Source organism: Salvelinus fontinalis, chromosome 21, assembly GCF_029448725.1.
Source record: "Salvelinus fontinalis isolate EN_2023a chromosome 21, ASM2944872v1, whole genome shotgun sequence".
Lineage (NCBI taxonomy): Eukaryota > Metazoa > Chordata > Actinopteri > Salmoniformes > Salmonidae > Salvelinus > Salvelinus fontinalis.
The window spans coordinates 21116074-21137616 of record NC_074685.1 but is presented as its reverse complement, the minus strand read 5'-3'; the positions used below and the strand labels follow the sequence as shown (position 1 = coordinate 21137616).

At 42.5% G+C, this 21543-nt stretch overlaps 2 protein-coding genes and 1 long non-coding RNA gene across 4 annotated transcripts in view; 1 reads left to right on the top strand and 2 right to left on the bottom strand.

The window, feature by feature from the left end:
- Window positions 1–13314, bottom strand: part of smc5 (structural maintenance of chromosomes 5) — a 27798-nt gene extending 14484 nt beyond the window's left edge. Inside the window, exons 1-3 of the mRNA XM_055874274.1 lie at window positions 13080–13314; window positions 272–413; window positions 39–91 (exon numbers count right to left, since the gene is read on the bottom strand). Of these exons, the coding sequence (XP_055730249.1) occupies window positions 39–91; window positions 272–413; window positions 13080–13234 (350 nt within the window). The 5' untranslated portion in view covers window positions 13235–13314. The remainder of the gene's footprint in view (window positions 1–38; window positions 92–271; window positions 414–13079) is intronic.
- LOC129818422 (uncharacterized) lies at window positions 12089–21033 on the top strand. Of its 2 annotated transcripts, none has more exons than XR_008753942.1 (3): window positions 12089–12327; window positions 13228–13327; window positions 16678–21033. It is a non-coding gene; the product is annotated as an uncharacterized LOC129818422 (long non-coding RNA). The 2 variants fall into 2 exon arrangements; XR_008753941.1 differs by lacking the exon at window positions 12089–12327 and adding an exon at window positions 12334–12936.
- Window positions 13901–21543, bottom strand: LOC129818420 (MAM domain-containing protein 2-like). Its single transcript, XM_055874275.1, has 14 exons — window positions 21266–21543; window positions 21049–21159; window positions 19548–19843; window positions 18928–19012; window positions 18386–18523; window positions 17721–18004; window positions 17479–17572; window positions 17159–17305; window positions 16670–16935; window positions 15297–15393; window positions 15039–15194; window positions 14671–14924; window positions 14425–14509; window positions 13901–14313 (listed from the first exon to the last, which is right to left on the bottom strand). Exons 1-14 carry the CDS (start codon window positions 21294–21296, stop codon window positions 14261–14263), a joined length of 2097 nt encoding a protein of 698 aa, XP_055730250.1. The 5' UTR covers window positions 21297–21543; the 3' UTR covers window positions 13901–14260.

Here is a 21543-nt window from a genome sequence, read left to right as displayed (position 1 = left end):
CCATGTTGGCATTTCTGAATAATCTAAAACAAACTTACAGTTCAATCTCAACCGATCCTTTGTTGCACCCACGCTTCACATACAGCCCAACCTAGTCAGAATATATCCAAGGTAAAATAAATTCAGTCCAAAACCCCCCCCAAAAAATACAAGTCAATATAGTGTGCCATATATGCAATAATGAAAAATCATTCAAAGGAAAGTTTCATGCTCTTGACAACATATCCTAAGTGTAGCTAACTAGGACACTTATTAATAAATAGCCAACTACCTTGTCCCCTCTGCCCAGGATGGCAGTCTTTCCTGCCAGACCCAGACATATGGCACAGACAATACTGGACTTGCCAGTTCCATTGGCCCCCACAATCATGTTTAGGTTTGGTCCAGGGTAAACTATGGAGTGGTCGTAGGTCCTGTGGGGGAAGTAGAGGGGAGTGTGTCAGCTTAACTTAAGTAGAGCAACTTTATTAGCCAATGTTTGCACATTCAGTTAGCTAGTAGGGCTGACTCCATTTAGTTGACTGGTCGATTGTTTGGTCGATCGCGGTTGACCAATAGCCTTTCTTTAGTCGAGCAGTCGCAATATTTCGCACCCGTCTCAGTGGACTAAATCCATTGCGGAGGCCACGGGGATGGCACAGTCCATCACTAAGACATGTGATACAGAAATTGTATATGGTTAAATTATGTAAAAATAATGGTGCAACACTAATCAATCAGATATTATTTTATAACAAATAAGCTCTCACACATTGGATATGGTCACTGTAGAATTGGCGCCTTTCCCTTTGTTGCTATGTGCATAATAGCAAAGTTAACCAGCATATTGTGATATTGTGGTCCAACAGCAGCAGAGACGAGGAAAACTTAATTAGGTCTACAAGCAATAGCAAAACTCTTAATGTGCCTGGCTTTATAAATCATCCATATACAGTACCAGTCAGTAGACACCTACTGATTCAAGGGGTTTTCTTTACTTTTACTATGTTCTACATGGTAGAACAGTGAAGACATCAAAACAATGAAATAACACATATGGAATCATGTCTTAACCAAAAAAGTATTAAACAAATCAAAATATTTCATAGATTCTTCAAAGCAGCCACTCTTTGCCTTAATGACAGCTTTGCACACTCTTCGCATTCCCCCAACCAGCTTCACCTGGAATGCTTTTCCAACAGTCTTGAAAGAGTTCCCACATATGCTGAGCACTTGTTGGCTGCTTTTCCTTCACTCTGCAGTCAAACTCATCCCAAACCATCTCAATTGGGTTGAAGTCAGGTGATTATGGAGGCCAGGTCATCTGATGCAGCACTACATCACTCTCCTTCTTGGTCAAATAACCCTTACACAGCCTGGAGGTGTGTTTCGGGTTATTGTCCTGTTGAAAAACAAATGAGTGGGACTAAGCACAAACCAGATGGGATGGCGTATCGCTGCAGAATGCTGTGGTAGCCATGCTGGTTAAGTGTGCCGTGAATTCTAAATAAAATCACTGACCGTGTAACCAGCAAAGCACCCCCACACCTCCATGCTTCACAGTGGGAACCACACATGCAGAGAACAACCATCTCACAAAGACACGGCAGTTGTAACCAAAAATCTCAAATTTGGACATGGACCAAAAAGTCAGATTTCCACCGGTATAATACCCATTACTCGTGTTTCTTGGCCCAAGCAAGTCTCTTCTTCTTATTGGTGTCCTTTAGTAGTGATGTCTTAGCAGCAATTCAACCATGATGGCCTGATTCACTCTGTTGATGTTGATATGTGTGCTACTTGAACTCTGAAGCACTTATTTGGGCTGCAATTTCTGAGGCTGGTAACTCTAATGAACTTATCCTCTGCAGCAGAGGTAACTCTGGGTCTTCCTTTCCTGTGGCGTTCCTTATGACAGCCGGTTTCATCATAGCGTTTGATGGTTTTTGCGACAGCACTTCAAGAAACGTTCCAAGTTCTTGGCATTTTCAGGCTTTGGGTGCCTGTTTAATAGCCTACTGATTGCATGTGCGCCGAGCCTCATGCAACGGCAAAATGTTGGATAAAGCAATTTTACAGTTGTCTGTTTTTAATCTTTGCTATGCTGTGATAAAGGCTTCACAATTTCGCATTCGAACAGACTGGTATTACTTATTTAGTGTCGTTTACACTGATCCAAACAGGCAGAAAAATAATATTGTAATCTAACAGCACCTGTTTATCACACGTGGACCCGAGAAAGAATAGCTGCTGCTTTTGCAACAGCGAATGGGGATCCTAATAAAATAAAAAATATGCACACAGCTCTCGCTCCTATACCTTACATTTTCTTGAGCTCCTTATTATTACAATTATGATCAGGATTATAATAAGTAATGTTATCATCAGTAGGCTTTGTATTGTAGCCTTGTATAACCACTAAGAGCGCAACCGGTTTAGTCTTACTTAAGCCTATATTTCAATATATATATATATAGGCTACTGTATCAATAAATCATTTGTTCATGCCATCACAGAGCATATGACACATTCATGCTTTGAAATGCAATCAAGCGTTTTAGTTTCAAAAATAAGTTAACTTTGAATAATTAGCCTAAACAAATAAACTGCAATTCACGAATGCATGCAACTGTTTTTAGTCTGCTGTAATAAAGGATTTGTATACATTTCCCCCGTTAGAACAGACTCCCTGGTACACTTATTTGGTGTTGTTTACTGTTCCAAATGGTCCCCCCCAAAATTATACTGTAATCGAACAGCAACTGTTTGGCACACAATACTCACGCATTGCTTGCTCATATACCCTCCTTTTTCTTGGTTTCTAGTAGTTTCCACAACTAAGGCAAATGTCTTCCACAGATCTGACTTCTCGTTTTCCTCTTGAGCAACCAGTAAACATTTGTCAGTTTCAAGTTTCCACGTCCTCCGTATCCATCTTGCTATCACGTGTTACTGTGTTCGGAGTTTGTCATAACCAATTTATTGATGTGATTATGATAGGCTATAGGTCAGGCCCCATTGATTACATGCATGCGATGCTCACATGTTTCATGTAAAGAGAGCAAGGGTTGGGAAGGTTTCCTAAACAAAATAGGGATTTCGGTAACAGAACTTTAGTCAGAAATAAGTAAGAAACTAAATGGCTGAAATGATGTTGCTTCAGCATGGGCAATAAACACTTGCTGTGGTGCCTTTTCGCTGCAGTAGGGAGGAGAGAACTTGCACCAGTCACAGGCACTCGCTGTCATTTATTTTAACACAGTGTAACCATCGGGTTCTTTCTTTAGTCATTTGTGTGTCTTAATTATTTAATCAAACAGCGTGCTTACAGCATCAGACAAGCTCAGTGCATCTGTAGTTGATTTTATTCAAACACAGGGTGTGTGTCTATATATGGAGAAATAAGGTTAAACATTTTGACCAATCGATTGGTCGAAAGAACAGGACACCTCACAACCAAGACTAGATTAACTAGCCTTGGCTACTATACAACAACCTCTGTCAAACACATGCAAATTCAGCAATATTTAGCTAGATGGTTACAAGACTTGGTCACAGATTATTTATTATAATCTTTGACTCGGTTGTCCATGTGCAAGCAGGCGTCTCTGCAAAACAGCAACATCTCACAGCTAGCTAGTCTGATTAATCAGGCTGCAATATATAATGAATTGGTTTATACAGCCTGAAACTAACGTCTGCAAAATGGTGTATATGTTCCATACAAGTCCAAACATTGAATAAGCTGCTCGAAATGAGACAAAACATCACCAGGAAACTATTGTTTACCCGACTTTAGAGAGCCAGTAGTTCTGCACCAAGGTAAAGTTATATTGGATATACGTCAAGGGTTCCGGATAGCACAGACCGATTTTGCAGTGACAACAGGTTTGTGGCGTCAGTCTTCTGTTTACACAGTCACAGGCAGATAGCTACTACATTTAAAAAAACTACTTTTAAAAAGTGAGAATAGGAATTGGTCTGAAGCCAAGGAAAGGAAATTCACGATGTCATGACTGTCCTGTGAGGATCCAAATAGATCAGCGTTGCAATAAATAACTTCAACCAGACCCCCTCTCGCCCACGGGGACCATTCTACTACTCTTTTCAAACCATCGTATTTCCGCTACTCTCATCAGCCCACTGGGAACTATCGGCACAGCTGGCCTGCCTGTCTGTCTACCTTCAAAAGAAGCAGAATAAACTAGTTCTGTTCAGGACTACATGACAAATCACTGGTACCGGACGACTGCAGAGGAGAACAGTAGAAGACGGGTGGGGAACCCTTTTGGACAATCAAGAGCCTTACAAGCATGCTTTGAAAAGGCCCGGTTCAGAGAGATACACGCGAACCAAGGCATTTTCACGTAAATACATTCATGATTTCTTACTCCAAGCGGGCAGCGGTTTGTGTGTAAAGTATAGGAGTGCTGTAAGTGAGAGTAGTTTCTAAAATGTACAAACGTTAAGTGTCTCGCCCTCTGTCTTTTGTAACAAGCAGCCATATTGTTATCAGTCCGCTAGGGACCTGTTAACGTATTAAGTGTGTATGCTAATCTTGTGTTACCATTTAGTTAGCTAGTAAATAAATAATTAAAACGGTGTAGTACTGAATCATAAGTAAGGCTCTGGTTGTAGCAGATGCAAGGAGGTTACAACTGCTCAGAATGATATGAGGTTATGATTAATAAGTTGACTGTTTATAGATGTGATAGGTAAAATACCTTTTATATTTTAATAATTCGTGAGATGGTAACTAAAAAACCGCTCTCGTGTTGCCCCAGATTCTAACGAGTTATTTTTTTATTAATCAGGTAAAAAATTAAGGGTAACAATTAAACATAGTTGATTAGATAAATCTTCAGATTAATGTTAAAAGTCACGACAACGAGCACCACCATGCCAATTCCACCCATGCTCTACCAAGATTTTCCAGCACACAGCTTTGACCTACTACAGTAGCTATGTTGGTATTGTACTTCTAACTATGTATAGTTGCTTAGGATTCAAACCCTTCTCAAAACAGCCTAATTCACACTTTTCAAAGGGATAATTAAGCAATAACGCCTGAGGAGGTGTGGTATATGGCCAGTATACCATGGCTACAGGCTTTACTGGTATGTACACAATACATGTCCAATAGTATGTAGACACCACTTCAAACTTATGGAATTGACTATTTCAGCCACATCCGTTGCTGACAGGTGTATAAAATTGAGCACCGCCATGCAATCTCCATAGACAAACATTGACAGTAGAATAGCAGTACTGAAGAGCTCCGTAACTTTCAACGTGGCACAGTCATGATGCCACCTTTCCAACAAGTCAGTTCATCAAATTTCTACCCTGCTAGAGCTGCCCCGGTCAACTGTAAGTGCTGTTATTGTGAAGTGGAAAGTCTAGGAACAACAACGGATCGGCTACACAAGCTCACAGAACGGGACTGCCAAGTGCTGAAGCGCATAAATATAGTCTGTCCTCAGTTACAAGTAGTGGTGTAACGGACCGTTGTTGATCCGTACGGATCACCCCACACGGTTCGGCACACATGTGAACCGCGGATCAATTGCAAAGTTTAACCATCAAAGTGTGAAATATAGCTTTACTGCCGCTGTTACTTTTTACATAATTCCCTAAATCCCGATGCAGGGTTGCAGTGAAAAAAATAGCACGCATCCGTCTAGTATGCGTTTTACTCTGAAGCCTGATTTGATTGTTTTTAAATAGCAGTTGTGTTCTGTTCACGTGAGCGCGGCATGTTGAATCCCACCGAATCAATCCTGGATGCTCGTGTTGCAAAAAGCAAAGAGAAAAAAAGGAGGATGAGCTGAAGAACTGGAAAAGCCTCCTGCTTCATTTAAGTCTCATGTATGGGAGCATTTTGGCTTCCCTGTCAAACATGACGGAAGGGTGGTAGACAACAGCATTACGGTGTTTAGGCATTGCGCCACAAAAAAGACGTATTAATCATGGAAATACATAGAGCATGGACACTCATTTAAAGCATCATCACCCTGGTGTGTCAGTGACGGGAGCCAACTCAGCCAAGAGACAACTTCTCACCGCGGCATTTAAGCAGCCGTTTGCTGCAGAATCAGACCGGACTAAAGCATCACCAAATCTATTGGGGTGTTTAATCGCTGCAGACATGAGGCCATACTCTGTTGTGGAAAACAAAGGGTTTAAAAATATGGTGAAAGTGCTTGAGCCACGCTATGAAATCCCCTCGCGCACCCACTTCTGGCACGATCTTCATACTGATCTTTATGAACAGGAAAATATCCAAATTAAGCAGTGAAACTGCACCACCGTCAGTGTCCATGATCCTAACCTCTGAAAACAAGGATTCTACAATCCATGGGCCCAAGTGAGGAAGACAGCACCATCACTAGAGATGTCAAGGCTGCCATTAGAGAGGACCTGAACCCCAGATACCCCCCTAATGTACAGGACTACCTTCATAGATCACCTGCACTGGATCCAAGGTTCAAGTCCCTGTCTTACCTAGACCCTGCCCTACACCGGGGGACATAGTGATCTCACCACTGAGATTGTGGCCACTGAGGTGGTAAAAAAATAAGTGAATTACTTTAATAATAAATATACTGCAGTCTAATCTTAGCCTATTGCTATTAAAATCATCCATTTTTGATTTGGAATAATGGCTTTTATTAAATGTTATTGCCACAATTATAGTTCTATGAAATATGACAATAAATAATTAGTTTAATAGATCAAGTAATTTTTTCTGCAGGGTCAAGCCACAGAGCCGACAGGAGCAGACCCAGAGGCATTATATCCACAAAATAATTCAGCCATGAAGGGGCTTGTCGGGGAGACCTCTGCGAGCAAGGACACAGGCAAGACGTTTGCCAACACCATCAAAGATGAGGAGGCATCCTACAAGGCAGCAAGCAACATGCCAGTGGATGGTGATCCACTGGCATGGTGGAAAAGCAATGTGTAAATACCCTCACATTGCCATGGCAAGACGCTACCTGGCTGAGCCTGGCACTTCAGTTCCTTGCGAGAGGGTGTTCTCCACAGCAGGGGACATAGTGACTGCAAAGGGGCTCTACACTCTCCCCAGACAATGTAGACATACTCATCTTTTCTTAAAGAATTTGAAGGTCAGGTCTGCTTTGCTCACTTTACTTTTTTTGATGATGTTGACAGGCAATAATTTTTATTCATTATTGTTCAAAGGAAGAAGATATCATGTCTCATATTGCACTTTAATAATTGAGTATTGAATATTATATTTTAAGATTTACTTTAAAGTGTTTAAGTTCCTTGCTTTAAGTGTTCTTTAAGTAATAAATGGAATGCAAAAGTTGTCTCCACTTTTTTTTAACTGATCCGAAAAATTATCCGATCCGTGACTCAAAATCGGGATCCGATCCTTAACGCGAGTTTTGTGATCCGTTGCACCACTAGTTATAACACTTACTACAGAGTTCCAAACTTCCCCTGGAAGCAACGACAGCACAACAACTGTTCTTTGGGAGCTTCATGAAATGGGTTTCCATTGCCGAGCAGCCGCACACAAGCCTAAGACCAACATGCGGAACGCTAAGCGTCGGCTGGAGTGGTGTAAAGCTCACCGCGATTGGACTCTGGAGCAGAACGCTACCTGCCCCAATGCATAGTGCCAACTATAAAGTTTGGTGGAGGAGGAATAATGGTCTAAGACTGTTTTTCATGATTCGGTATAGGCCCCTTAGTTCCAGTGAAGTGAAATCTTAACACTACAGCATACAATGACATTCTAGACAATTCTGTGCTTCCAACTGTGGCAACAGTTTGGGGAAGGCCCTTTCCTGTTTCAACATGACAATGTCCCTAATCGCCCAACCTCACTAATGCTTGTGGCTGAATGAAAGCAAATCCAAGCAGCAATGTTCCAACATCCAGTGGAAAGAAAGCCTCCACTCTTCTTGGAAGGCTGTTATAGCAGCAAAGGGGGGGACCAACTCCATATTATTGCCCATGATTTTAGAATATGATGTCTGATGAGCAGGTGTCCACATACACTACATGACCAAAAGTATACACACACACAGCGCCTTCAGAAAGTATTCACACCCCATTTTGTTGTGTTACAGCCCGAATTTAAAATGTAGATTTAGTGTCACTGGCCTACACACAAAACCCCATAATGTCAAAGTGGAATTGTTTTGAATGAATTAAAAATGAAAAGCAAAAATGTCGAGTCAATAAGTATTCAACCCCTTTTATGGCAAGCCTAAAGAAGTTCAGGAATGACAATGTGCTTAACAAGTCACATAAGTGTGTGTGAAATAATAGTGCTTAACATGAAGGACTACCTCATCTCTGTACCACAAATACAATTATCTTTAAGGTCCCTCCGTCGAGCAGTGAATTACAAACACAGATTAAACCACAAAGACCAGGAAGGTTTTCCAATGCATCGTAGGGCACCTATTGGTAGATGGGTAAAATAAATATAAAAGCAGACATTGAATATCCCTTTGAGCATGGTAAAGTTATTAATTACACTTTGGATGGTGTATCAATACACCCAGTCTCTACAAAGATACAGGCATCGTTCCTAACTCAGTTGCCAGAGAGGAAGGAAACTGCTCAGGGATTTCACCACGAGATCAATGGTGGCTTTAAAACAGTTACAGAGTTCAATGGATGTGATAGAAGAAAACTGAGGATGGCTCAATGTTGTAGCTACTCCACAATGCTAACCTAAATGGCAGAGTGAAAAGAAGGAAGCCTGTGCAAAAAATAAATAATACAAAACATGCATCCGGTTTGCAACGTAGTGTAACTCAAATACATGTTGGTAGTCAAAGAAAATATTACTAGCAGGTTGTAGATCACAGCTGGCCTGGTACATTGTTTACCTCCTCCATTAGGGATGCACCGTTTCAGTGTCAATGATATTTTGGACAAAAACTGACAAATGTAACTAAGGCTGGGAACATCAATACAATCAAACTAGCAAGGGTAATGATCACAAGTCAGTCATAACGTTGCTAATAGGCTAGCGTATCGATTTATGTAGCAAGCTAAAAACAAAGCCTAACGTTAGCTAGATAGCTAACTGCTACGAGGATGTCATGTAATTGGAGTGGGGTGAGTGACAGAATCCCCCCCCCCTCATATTTTTTGGTGGCTAAACACAGCTAGATGCAGGTGTCATTTGGTTAGCAAGCAAGAACTTTAACATTATCCAGTTAGCATATCTCTTGCCTTCACAAATTCACTCTGGCTATCTACTCCGATTTCAGAGCACTCTTGTCAGTGTGCCAGAGCGAAGAATAACTGATGAATTTACAAACGTGCAACACCCGCTGAATATGACTGGTGTCAGTAAACGTAGGCACAAAAATAGTTAGTCATGAACACTCTAGATAAGATGTAAACAGCCTAGCTAACCAGCTCTGCTAGGGCAGGTAAAATGGTCAGAGTGAGGTGTTTGCTCATTTGTGTCTGGAAGTGGCTAGCTTGAACTTTAACCAGTCAGCTTCGGTGGTTGGTTGGGGCAAGGATGCATTGGCAGGCAAGCTGCAGTAGGACGAGTTACCAAAACCTGCGGGCTCTCCTTCACTGCAGCCGAGGCGAGTAAAACATTTAAACGTGTTAACCCTCGCAAGGCTGAAGGCCCAGACGGCATTCCCAGCCGCGTCCTCAGAGCATGCGCAGACCAGCTGGCTGGTGTGTTTAAGGACATATTCAATAAATCCTTATCCCAGTCTGCTGTTCCCACATGCTTCAAGAGGGCCACCATTGTTCCTGTTCCCAAGAAAGCTAAGGTAACTGAGCTAAACGACTACCGCCCCGTAGCACTCACTTCCGTCATCATGAAGTGCTTTGAGAGACTAGTCAAGGACCATATCACCTCCACACTACCGGACACCCTAGACCCACTCCAATTTGCTTACCGACCCAATAGGTCCACAGACGACGCAATCGCAACCACACTGCACACTGCCCTAACCCATCTGGACAAGAGGAATACCTATGTGAGAATGCTGTTCATCGACTACAGCTCAGCATTTAACACCATAGTACCCTCCAAACTCGTCATCAAGCTCGAGACCCTGGGTCTCGACCCCGCCCTGTGCAACTGGGTCCTGGACTTCCTGACGGGCCGCCCCCAGGTGGTGAGGGTAGGTAACAACATCTCCACCCCGCTGATCCTCAACACTGGGGCCCCACAAGGGTGCGTTCTGAGCCCTCTCCTGTACTCCCTGTTCACCCACGACTGCGTGGCCATGCACGCCTCCAACTCAATCATCAAGTTTGCGGACGACACTACAGTGGTAGGCTTGATTACCAACAACGACGAGACGGCCTACAGGGAGGAGGTGAGGGCCCTCGCAGTGTGGTGTCTGGAAAATAACCTCACACTCAACGTCAACAAAACAAAGGAGATGATTGTGGACTTCAGGAAACAGCAGAGGGAGCACCCCCCTATCCACATCGACGGGTCAGTAGTGGAGAAGGTGGAAAGTTTTAAGTTCCTCGGTGTACACATCACGGACAAACTGAATTGGTCCACCCACACAGACAGCGTTGTGAAGAAGGCGCAGCAGCGCCTCTTCAACCTCAGGAGGCTGAAGAAATTCGGCTTGTCACCTAAAGCACTCACAAACTTCTACAGATGCACAATCGAGAGCATCCTGTCGGGCTGTATCACCGCCTGGTATGGCAACTGCTCCGCCCACAACCGTAAGGCTCTCCAGAGGGTAGTGAGGTCTGCAGAACGCATCACCGGGGGCAAACTACCTGCCCTCCAGGACACCTACACCACCCGATGTCACAGGAAGGCCATAAAGATCATCAAGGACAACAACCACCCAAGCCACTGCCTGTTCACCCCGCTATCATCCAGAAGGCGAGGTCAGTACAGGTGCATCCAAGCAGGGACCGAGAGACTGAAAAACAGCTTCTATCTCAAGGCCATCAGACTGTTAAACAGCCACCACTAACATTTAGCGGCCGCTGCCAACATACTGACTCAACTCCAGCCACTTTAAAAATGGGAATTGATGGAAATTATGTAAAAATGTACCACTAGCCACTTTAAACAATGCCACCTAATATAATGTTTACATACCCATCTCATATGTATATGTATATACTGTACTCTATATCATCTACTGCATCTTGCCATCTTTATGTAATACATGTACCACTAGCCACTTTAAACTATGCCACTTTATGTTTACATACCCTACAGTACTCATCTCATATGTATATACCGTACTCTATACCATCTACTGCATCTTGCCTATGCCGTTCTGTACCATCACTCATTCATATATCTTTATGTACATATTCTTTATCCCTTTACACTTGCGTGTATAAGGTAGTAGTTGTGGAATTGTTAGGTTAGATTACTTGTTGTTATTACTGCATTGTCGGAACTAGAAGCACAAGCATTTCGCTACACTCGCATTAACATCTGCTAACCATGTGTATGTGACTAATAAAATTTGATTTGATTTTGAGTTGGCTAGAATTCCCCATCGTTTATCAGTGAAATGGCCAACTAGCTGCAAAAGATTGAGACGTTTATCTAATGTTCCTTCGTTAGATTTAATCACCGCATCTTGCTCTGGTTAGCATTAGTTGCTTATCTTGTTGATGTGCATAACTAAGGGAGAGAGCCTACCTTTTCATGGTTGTTTGATCAATAGGACTAAAGTTCAAATGTAAGAGGACTCCCGTGGTATTGACAGATCGGCAGAAATCCATTGAGGTGTATTTTGGCGAATGCTTTCTAATGATCTAAAGTCGCAACTGCCTGTAAACACGCAGTCCACTTCAAAGTGAATGATGGCTGGCCAGTGTGGCAAATAGCTTGTTTGCATAAAGGCCAATTGCAGCTCTGATTGGACCGGTCCTGGCCAAGACAGATATTTGTATTTATGGCAATGTCTATTAAATTGGCCAAACGCAAGGTCGCTTTCCCACTCTATATTGCTATAGAATTTTCACAAATGCCTTAGTATACATAATTACCAAACATTCCAAAGATGTATGAAAATGACTATGTCGCTTTTTAAAAAGTGTAATATTCTTCCCGGGGGAGTATATGAAGATTTTAATAAGATTAAAAACTGCAAAACTCTGTCGGTTTACCTGAGGTAAACCTTAAAGGTTTATGTGGGTAAATCTCATTGCTAACAATAGCGAAACCGGCATTGTGACGCAGAACAATTGGCTCGGAATAGAATGTTGGGAATGAGTGTTGGTGCCACCGCGCTCAATAGAACTAATAGGAGTTGACAGGATGAAAAATATCATAAAATAAGGCCTGCATTTTCGCGATTACTTCGAAACTACGGCAAGCAGTTGGGACATACGGTAAAATTATGAAACTGGGCTCCATGGCAGATGCAATGAACTAGTATAAAAAAAGAAGCTTAGTTAAAAATGTAATCTGTCGAGTCTACTCTAGTCTCTTTTTAATCCGACGTCTAGAATTTGAGCTAGGAAGGCGCAACAAATACGATTTAAAAATTCGATTGTTAACGACCCTGTTAAGATCAAGTATGAGGTTATCGGTAATGGACGGCTCATGACGAAAAAGTGTGTTGTGTAACTACAAGTTGATTTGCGAATGTATCAATATTGGTGTCATATCGGTTTAGATATGATATTAACGTTAGAGATTTGAATTCGACAACACCATCGTCGCGTCAAACAGGTTGTCAACCATCTTCCGACCTCTTTTCCGTAAACAGGAGCTTTAACATGGAAATATGCCCGTGTCGGAACCCTAACCCTTCAATGTTAAAGGGTGTGTAGTAACTTTGTTTTTTGGTTAATTATTTCTCGACGATATGAAACATACGTCCCCTATGTTTACAAAAACCATACCGCAAACAATGCGTGTTAACGCGTTTAATTAGCGCAGGCGTCGGGGCTCTACGACTCTCACCGCCAGAAGATACGAGTCAATTGGCGCTAAAGGTAACGTTAGTTAGCACATAGCAGCGTCTATAAATGGGGGTACTATCTAACGTTAGGTAAATTGCTATCACGCCGTAATAGCTAGCTATCTTTTCGCTAGCTGGCTAGCTAGCGTGTTTGGAAACATGTTACAGTTGACTTACAGGAAGTTTTGCATTGTGATGCGAATTATGGATCCTTCGACAAATCCAGACACCTGGCCATCTCCAACGGTACCAGAGGACGAACCTGCTCCATTATTTGAAGGTTGTGTGTTCGTTACGTTACTTATTCGTTTTTTCTTGCCCGCAGAAGCCATGATGCTGACTTAAAACTTCGAAGATGTGCTAGCAGTCTTTCAGTGGAATTTGCGCGCCCAGTATGGACGGTTGTCGATTGATGATTGGACAAGGTGGGTCACGTGTAGCGTAGTTCACTAACAACACAACATGCAGCTCATGTCCACTAGGTGTCAGTAACGCCCGATGTTTCATGCCTATATCAAATTCATTGCAGTAATGAAGTATCTCTGTCTGCCAGATAGTGGCAGTCAGAATACAGTAAGAGGTGCACCAATACCAAATATTCTTAAAATATTAGCTATAGTTCTATAAGATATGTGCCAATACTCTTGTAGACCTTTAAAAATGAAGACAAAGTCATAAGACAAAAGCATGCTTTGTTATTGCTGATCATGTTATGTTGCTACCATGTTGTTGTCATGTTGTGTTGCTACCATGCTGTGTTGTCATGTGTTGCTGCCTTGCTATGTTGTTTTATTAGGTCTCTCTTTATGTAGTGTTGTCTCTTTTGTCATGATGTGTGTTTTGTCCTATATTTATATTTTATTTAAAAAAATGTTTATCCCAGCCCCTGTCCTTTTGCCTTTTGGTAGGCCATCATTGTAAATAAGAATTTGTTCTTAACTGACCTGCCTAGTTAAATAAAACATTTAATAAATAAGATCAAGACAAGGACACACATGTTGAATAAGCATCCCTCTTTATTTCAGCATTAATCTAATGCATATTATTTTGAATACAACACAGCCTCTATTGCTGGGAAAATGTTGACTGACTACTACCAGTTTCTCTACAAAGAGCAAGTAGGGTCAGGTGTGACTAATTAAAAACGTGTACAGTGATATAATTTGATTGTTTGTAATGCGGAATCTCTTTTACTCAATTCGAGGCATTTTTTGTTTGATCTCAATATGTGCAAAACAATTCGGTGCTATTAGTACAGTGGCAAAATAAAAAATATGTTTGTGTACATTTTTGTCCGTATGTGCAACATAGTATTGATGCATGCATCTTATTCAGCACTCTTCCTGTCCTTTGCTCCTTCACTCAATGTCATTTGAGTTTCCTGGGGAATGGGTCATTTTGACTTCAATATCTGTGGACAAAAAATTAAATTAGCCATGAGTTAAAAGATTGCACAAAGCAAAACAATTCAACACAATCCTTGTTTGTAGAGGTTGTATAACATTAATCGGGCAACAGATACCTGGGCATGGTCCACTTTCAAACACAATGTCATCGATGGCTATGTCACTCCTTATTGAGGAACCCCTGATGGCCTCAAAAACAACCTATAACAATAGGAGAAAAAGGACAACAAATGATGCTCAGTAAAAAAGTATTTAGCCTGAGCACATGTGAATAAGACTGGGTGCTTTAATTCTTCAAATCGTTGCCTGAATATATTGTTGTAAATTGGGGTTGGTGTGTAGAGAAGTTTTTCACCACTTGCCTGATGCTGTTGGTCACTCTGGTATTCCACAGTTGCTTTCAGCCAGGTGATGCTCTGCTCTCCAGTGTGTTTCCATAGCAACACATCCTTTCCATCCTGTCTCAGATGGATGCTAAGCTCACCTGTGCCGGAGCCGTACATCTGGTAGAAGAAACGTAGGCACTGAGGACCACTGGACCCCCTCAGAGGACTGGACAGTAACCGGGCATTCTGACCAGGCAGCATGTTAGACGCCTCAATGTGCATGTAGTACCCTAACAGAGTTTCACAGGGTCAAATTCCAACTATCACAGTATAACATGGGAACAGACTACAATGATGTCACAATTACTCCTTTTAAGGAATGTTATAGGGCATTGGATACTCACCGACTCCTGTGGTGTGATCCCCCTTCGGCCCGGTGTAGGAGGTAGGGGTAGGCCCTCTCACCAATACCCAGTCACCCTTATCACCCTCCTTGTCTTGAATATACCCACAGTGACCCATCTCAAAGTTACAGTGCCCAGGGACAGACAGGAGTAAACCTGCAGATGGACACCCAAAATGACTCTCAAGGGACAATGTGTTTATCTCAGAGACACTATAACTCCCAGAGATCCTGTGGGCATCAGTGAGGGTGAAGTTACCTGCTGTAAGATCACAGTCCCCGAGGCTCACACTGATGTCATCCAGAGCAACTGAACCACAGTCCCAGAAGTTTGTACATGTGCTGACAAACACCACCTGGACAGCAGGGGCAAAGTCTTCAACGACCTACATTCTCAGAGGATATGTCTTCTGAAAAAATGTAACTGCTTAATGCGTTTCCAGACAGAGTTACACCTATTTAATTAACTGTGATAGGGTAATGTTTCGATTTTGAACAAATAATGCATGTTGTATCAGGGCAAAAGATTTTACAAAGAAAAACCAGTGAGAACAATCTCTGACTACTGACTTCGGCATCCTGTTTCATTTTATGTGAAACGTATTAAACCTTGTCATCTAACTGCTGCTGCTTACAAAGCTGGAGCCAAACCAAAGGACTGAGAATAAAAAACATATGTCAAAGATATGAGCTATGTAAGGCTGAAGAAACTTCAAAGCCCCCAACACAACAGTTTCAGTTACATATAAAACATTATAGGCAGGGCATGCACAGGATATCAATTGTGACGAGGAATGAAAACAACTGACTAACTAAAGAGGGAATTAACCCTCTACTGGGGTTAATTAACCCTCTAGTGCACATCATTGCCCTCAGGCATTATTTTGAAATTCATGACAATATGTGATATGTCTGCAAAAGTTCCAATGGGATGCAGAAGTTGGTATGATGTATGAATTGGGGCAGGGGCCTTCTTTCAGGAAGCAGAGCGATGTGAGTGCATGGTGTGAGCAATACATTTATTTCATTATTTTGCTTGTTTAAATAGAGAGAACTTGACAATAAAAGAATATGTCCTTGTGTAGGGACCTCTAAATTAGCATATTTTATAGGTTTTGAACATATTTAGTTTTTATATATATTCAAAACATTTGCAACGTTGTGCAGTTAGGCTAATTTTCAGGGCAATATCATGCTCAATAAAATTATGTAAAATGATGGCCTTGGTCAATGTGTTTGCCAACATATCTATTGATATTCACAGGCAATGGACACAGGGACATTCTATCAGTGAAAGTAGCCTAATCGAAGAGTTAGAATCATACCATCTGATAGTGAGGAGGGGGGGGGGGGGGGGGGGGGGGGGTCTGTCAGCAAGGAATAATGGACCCCAGAATCAGGTTAGAGAGGCAATGATTTTCCTTGGTGTTTTAGTACCCTTATGGCACAGCGTTGACCTGAGGCAACAAATACATTTCTGGGTGTGGGGGGGGTAAAAGTTTTTTTTTTAAATTCTTATTATTTATACATTATCAGAAAGCCTAAATCTTCCAAAAAATAAGATGGAATATATATATATTTTTAAACCAAAATGTGTGCATTAGAGGGTTAATATATTTGAATACATTTTACCTTTGCAGCCTGTGGACTCTGGAAGGTGATGTCCGTTGCTATCCAGACACCTCTGGACTTGTCGTTCTGGGTCCATATCCTGTCCTGTGTGATTCCACTCTGACCCTGAAGGTAAACGGTGAGAGCCTGGTCTGTCTGTAGGAATCCACGGAGAGAGTAGTGGAACCTCAGACAGTACTTCATGTTGCCGGGCAGAGGAGGCCCGAGCAGCCGGCTAATATAGCCAGCACGTGGATTCAGCCGAGAGTGAGCTAGAAGAAAGGACCCTGTGGGGAGAGAAAGAACTCTTATTATTGTCTTTGGCAGCTCTGTTTCCTGTCTATCGTTTTGCCATGGAACATTTTCACTTTGCACCAGGCACTGGTCTTTCTGACACTTGAAACGCTTCAGGGTTTTACCAAAGTCAAATTGAATGCATTGCAAATGGTCAACAGGAGCAGCTAGAGAAACAATCTCTTGTTGTGTGATCAACATTGTATAATTTCTGACCTGCCCCTGTTGTGTGGTCCCCAGTCCTGTAGATGTTGGGCTTCACTGACACTCTCTTCCATGGGGATCCTTCCATCTGATCCTGGGTGTAGTGGCAGAAACCCACCTCAAAGTCACAGTTGGCGATGGAGGGATCAAATGTTGGCTCTGTAGCACAGATGGGACACATTAGGACGCTGCAGCCCAATACTCTTTAACAAAATGCTTTTCTCCTCTTTTACCTTTCAACTCCATCCATATCAGTCATGAGAGTTAATGTAAAGTAAAATGTAAATCTACTGTGTGATGGAAACAGGAGGAGAGAGACCAAACAGACCCACCTGTCTCTGCACTACAGAACTCAGGAGAGAAGGCAATATCATCGAGTGCCACGTGACCCCCTCTGGGGCTGTTGAAGGTGACTTCAAACACCACCTGTAGAGAACATACAATCACACTCATCGAACATCCGCAGATCAGGCCAACACATGAAGAAGTGAACATGCTGCTCACTGTACTCAGTATTCAATCAGAATGTAAATCCAATGTGCACTCCTTATGAAAATATCTGCACCCCACTGACCTGCAGAGGGAACGGGGCCTTGATGTCCACCTGCACAGGTATCCACTCCAAGGTGGTAGCGGTCCAGTCATTAAGGTTCTGGTCCTCTGGGTCTGCTCTCCACAGCTCCTGGTACTGGCCTGCCTGGTCCCTGGTGTAGACAGAGAACAGGTTCCCTCGCTCCTCACCCCGCTGGTACTGGAAGCTTAGGCAGCCCGACATGGGCACCGTTGTCATAGCAGACACCAGTTTGGCTACCTCCTGGAATGTCTTGGCGTACACAGAATCCACATACATGTAGTGACCTGGGAGGGCAATGGCAGCTTTGATTTTCAACTTGAAGCCATTATGGATGATACCAACCAAATTTCCTAGATTCTGTTGTCCATTGTACTACCTCAAGCTACAATATTTTGGCATTCTGCTGCCATATGAAAAAAACAAAAAATTGATTTTGTGAACTTAGCAGGAGGCCAGTTGAGTGTCCCCTGCTGAATGTACGAAATGTCGTTGTTCTGTTGAATGTTAATACTGTATTGAGTTATTTGTTTTGGTTCTTGTTCATTTTGGCTGTGTCATTTGCTTGTGTCCTGTGTTGAGCAGTGGTATATTCTTTTTGAGTGTTGAGCTGCGATATCTGCTATACATCTACTAGCATTTAAATGTGTGAGTTGCTAAGGCTTCACCTGCTCCGTTGTGCTGTTTGTGGATGTAAGGTATGTTGCTCTGAGTGTCCCGGGCAGCTCCTCCTCCCCTGTACCAGTTGACATTGGTGTTCCACTGGTTTCTGTAGCCACAAAGGTGGGACTCCTCGTAGTCACACTCTTGAGACAACAGGACAGTAAACCATTAATACAACACTTCACTGTGAGGAAGCGGACCGAGGGGCCTCTCTCATTACAAACTTCTTGTTATATTTTATTATAGTAAATAGAGCAAGTTAAACAGGCAGATGATAAAAGGAGTAAAAGAGGAAAGCACATACATTATATATCATTAACATTTCATATATACTAGATAAAATATAAATGTGACTATTGTAATGTTATTGTCACATAATGAACATGTTTTGTTGGATGAAAAGTGATACGGAATGAGTCATTATGTTGTCATTGCGCACGCGCGTGTGTGTGTGCATTCATGCGTACCTGTGTGTAGTGCATGATATCAGTCACTTTCAAAGTCTTACAAATCTCGAGGGTATATGATATGGGTGTGACTCACTGACCTAAGCAGTATCCAGGGTTGATGCGTATCTCAAAGATGGCCACACTACTACCTTTGCTCTCACCAGGTCTGCCGTCAATGGCAATCTGATGGAAACAGATGTTCAGTAATAGCCCTCAATCGGTAATGAATGAGGAGGGGATATGGAGGTATTGTACAGTATGTCTGTGCCCCATTATGTTGGGTGGAAATGTACGACATATAGACTATACCACCATAGGCTAATGGTACAGTTCCCAGCTCCCAGGTGAGTGGTTCCCAGCTCTCAAGTGCATGGTTGTTACTGTAATGCTCATGCCTGACTGCCTGTGTGCAGTGCATGTTTCTATCATGCTCCCTTATTTCTATCAAACCAGTCAGGTTGAGTGCAGCAGGAAGCACCTTTAAGATGTCACATGCAGTACATAGCAGCAGTTATCAGACCAGACCGGAGATTGAACAGCAGATACTGTACATGCATGTCATTTCATGTTTGGACTTATCAATGTTTATCTTTTGGGGGGCTCTTTAGAATATTTTCCAGGCCCCATTCCTCCACCTAAGTATGGCAGTGTTTATATTAGCCCATACATTTTAACAGTGTGTATGTGCCTCCCATGTTCCTGAGGGTGTGTTGTTTACCCTGTACGGCTCGGTGCTGTTCTGGAGGTCAATGCTGGAGATGAGCCAGCTGTCGGAGGCAGTCTGGGTGCTCCACAGGGCCTGGTCGAAGCTCTCGCCCTCTCTGCGCTGTTGGACCTGCAGAAAGCCTGACCCGGAAAGTTGGTACACCAGCCTCAGACAGCTCCAGTCCTCCTGCTCCATGGATGGGCCCAGCAGAACTGCCCTGCCCTCCCCCTCTGACCTCTCCTCTCCCTCTGACCTCTCTTCCTGCCCATCCTGGTCCTCTAGGCCTGGGTCCACTGAGATGAAAGACCCTGAGAACAGAGAAACAGTTTGAATAGAGGTTCTATGAAAAGAGCAAGAGAGGAAGAGAGTATAACAGGACCTCCATTGTCATTAGGCTTTTTTCAAAGGATGCCTAGGGTGACAGTGGCAGGGAAGGATGAATGAAAAAAGGAAGAGAGGAACCAGATGATGAAGAGGAAGGAGGGTGGACGGTCTGCCACAACAGGACACAAGTAATAGACAAAAACAGGAAGAGACACATTCTGCTTACAGTTTACATATAGTAGTCCCTGTCTTAAGGCAAACATAATGATAAAAATAGTAGTCACTGTCTTAAGGCAAACATAATGATTACATATAGTAGTCCCTGTCTTAAGGCAAACATAATGATTACATATAGTAGTCCCTGTCTTAAGGCAAACATAATGATTACATATAGTAGTCACTGTCTTAAGGCAAACATAATGATTACATATAGTAGTCCCTGTCTTAAGGCAAACATAATGATTACATATAGTAGTCACTGTCTTAAGGCAAACATAATGATTACATATAGTAGTTGTCATAAAAAATCTAATCTGCATTCTAATGTGTCCTTTGATCATTCTGGGATATAATAGTACTACTAAGTACCAAATCTGAGAGCTGTGAATGCCTAAATCTGTTATTTCACTGTTTCCAGATGTGTGCTGGAAACACAGTCCAGATGGTTCTCTCCCCACTTTCTCTCCATCAGAGCAACAACTGCATAAACCACATCAACAAGTACAACTAGTACAACTAGGTCTACTACAGACACTACTACAGACACTACTACAGGCACTACTACAGGCACTACTACAGACACTACTATAGGCACTACTACAGGCACTACTACAGACACTACTACAGACACTACTACAGACACTACTACAGGCACTACTACAGGCACTACTACAGACACTACTACAGACACTACTACAGGCACTACTACAGACAGAAGAGAGGACAGTCTTCTCATGTTTTCAATAAGCAACAAGTTGCCATGTATTTCAAGCACTTTAAGGGGGATAACCCACAGGGCACATACTGGTTGAATCAACGTAGTTTCCATGTAATTTCAATCAAATTTAGTTGAACCAATGTGGAATAGACGTTGAATTGATGTCTGTGCACAGTGGGAAGCTACTGTATTATAAGCACTTGTCAGTGTTATTAAAAGGGACAGTCTTCAACCTTTTTCAAAGTCTCCTACCATCTTTGTTGAGCGTCCAGCTTAAAAAGTTTGGGTCTGACGTGTATCCACAGGTGCTGGACTCAAAGCTACAGGAGCCTGGCAAGTGCTGGATCTGGGCTTGGACTGTGGCTGGGAGAAGAGAGAAGATGGATGAATCATACAGACACTAAAACAAGCACCACTGCATGTATAAAAACATGCACATATTCACTGTAGATTTGTTTTCTATACTCACCAAACAGGGTGAAGAGGTAGAATGGAAGCATTGCAGTCTTAAATTTAAAAAATCCAAAACCAGGAGACAAGCGGAAGTATCTTCAAACTGATGCACGAGCGATTGTGTGTCCCAACCAAAATCAAAGCCAGCCCGAGATCCACACTGTCAGTATTTCTCTGTCTGGTCCTGTGTGTCTGTCTGACAATCAATATCAATCTCTCAAGCTCACGAACTGCCAGCACACTGTACAGTCTCAGATAAGAAGACTCTGTCCAGACAGCAGTGCCGTGAGGAGG

Bases quoted from the DNA above. Each gene is read 5' to 3' on its own strand.
- LOC129818420 (XM_055874275.1), bottom strand. From the start codon at position 21,296: ATGCTTCCATTCTACCTCTTCACCCTGTTTG. The intron at 19,013-19,547 runs GTAAACAACACA...TGTTTCCATCAG, and splicing joins ACAGCACCGAGCCGTACAGG to ATTGCCATTGACGGCAGACC. The intron at 17,306-17,478 runs GTGGGTCTGTTT...TCTGTGCTACAG, and splicing joins GTTCTGTAGTGCAGAGACAG to AGCCAACATTTGATCCCTCC.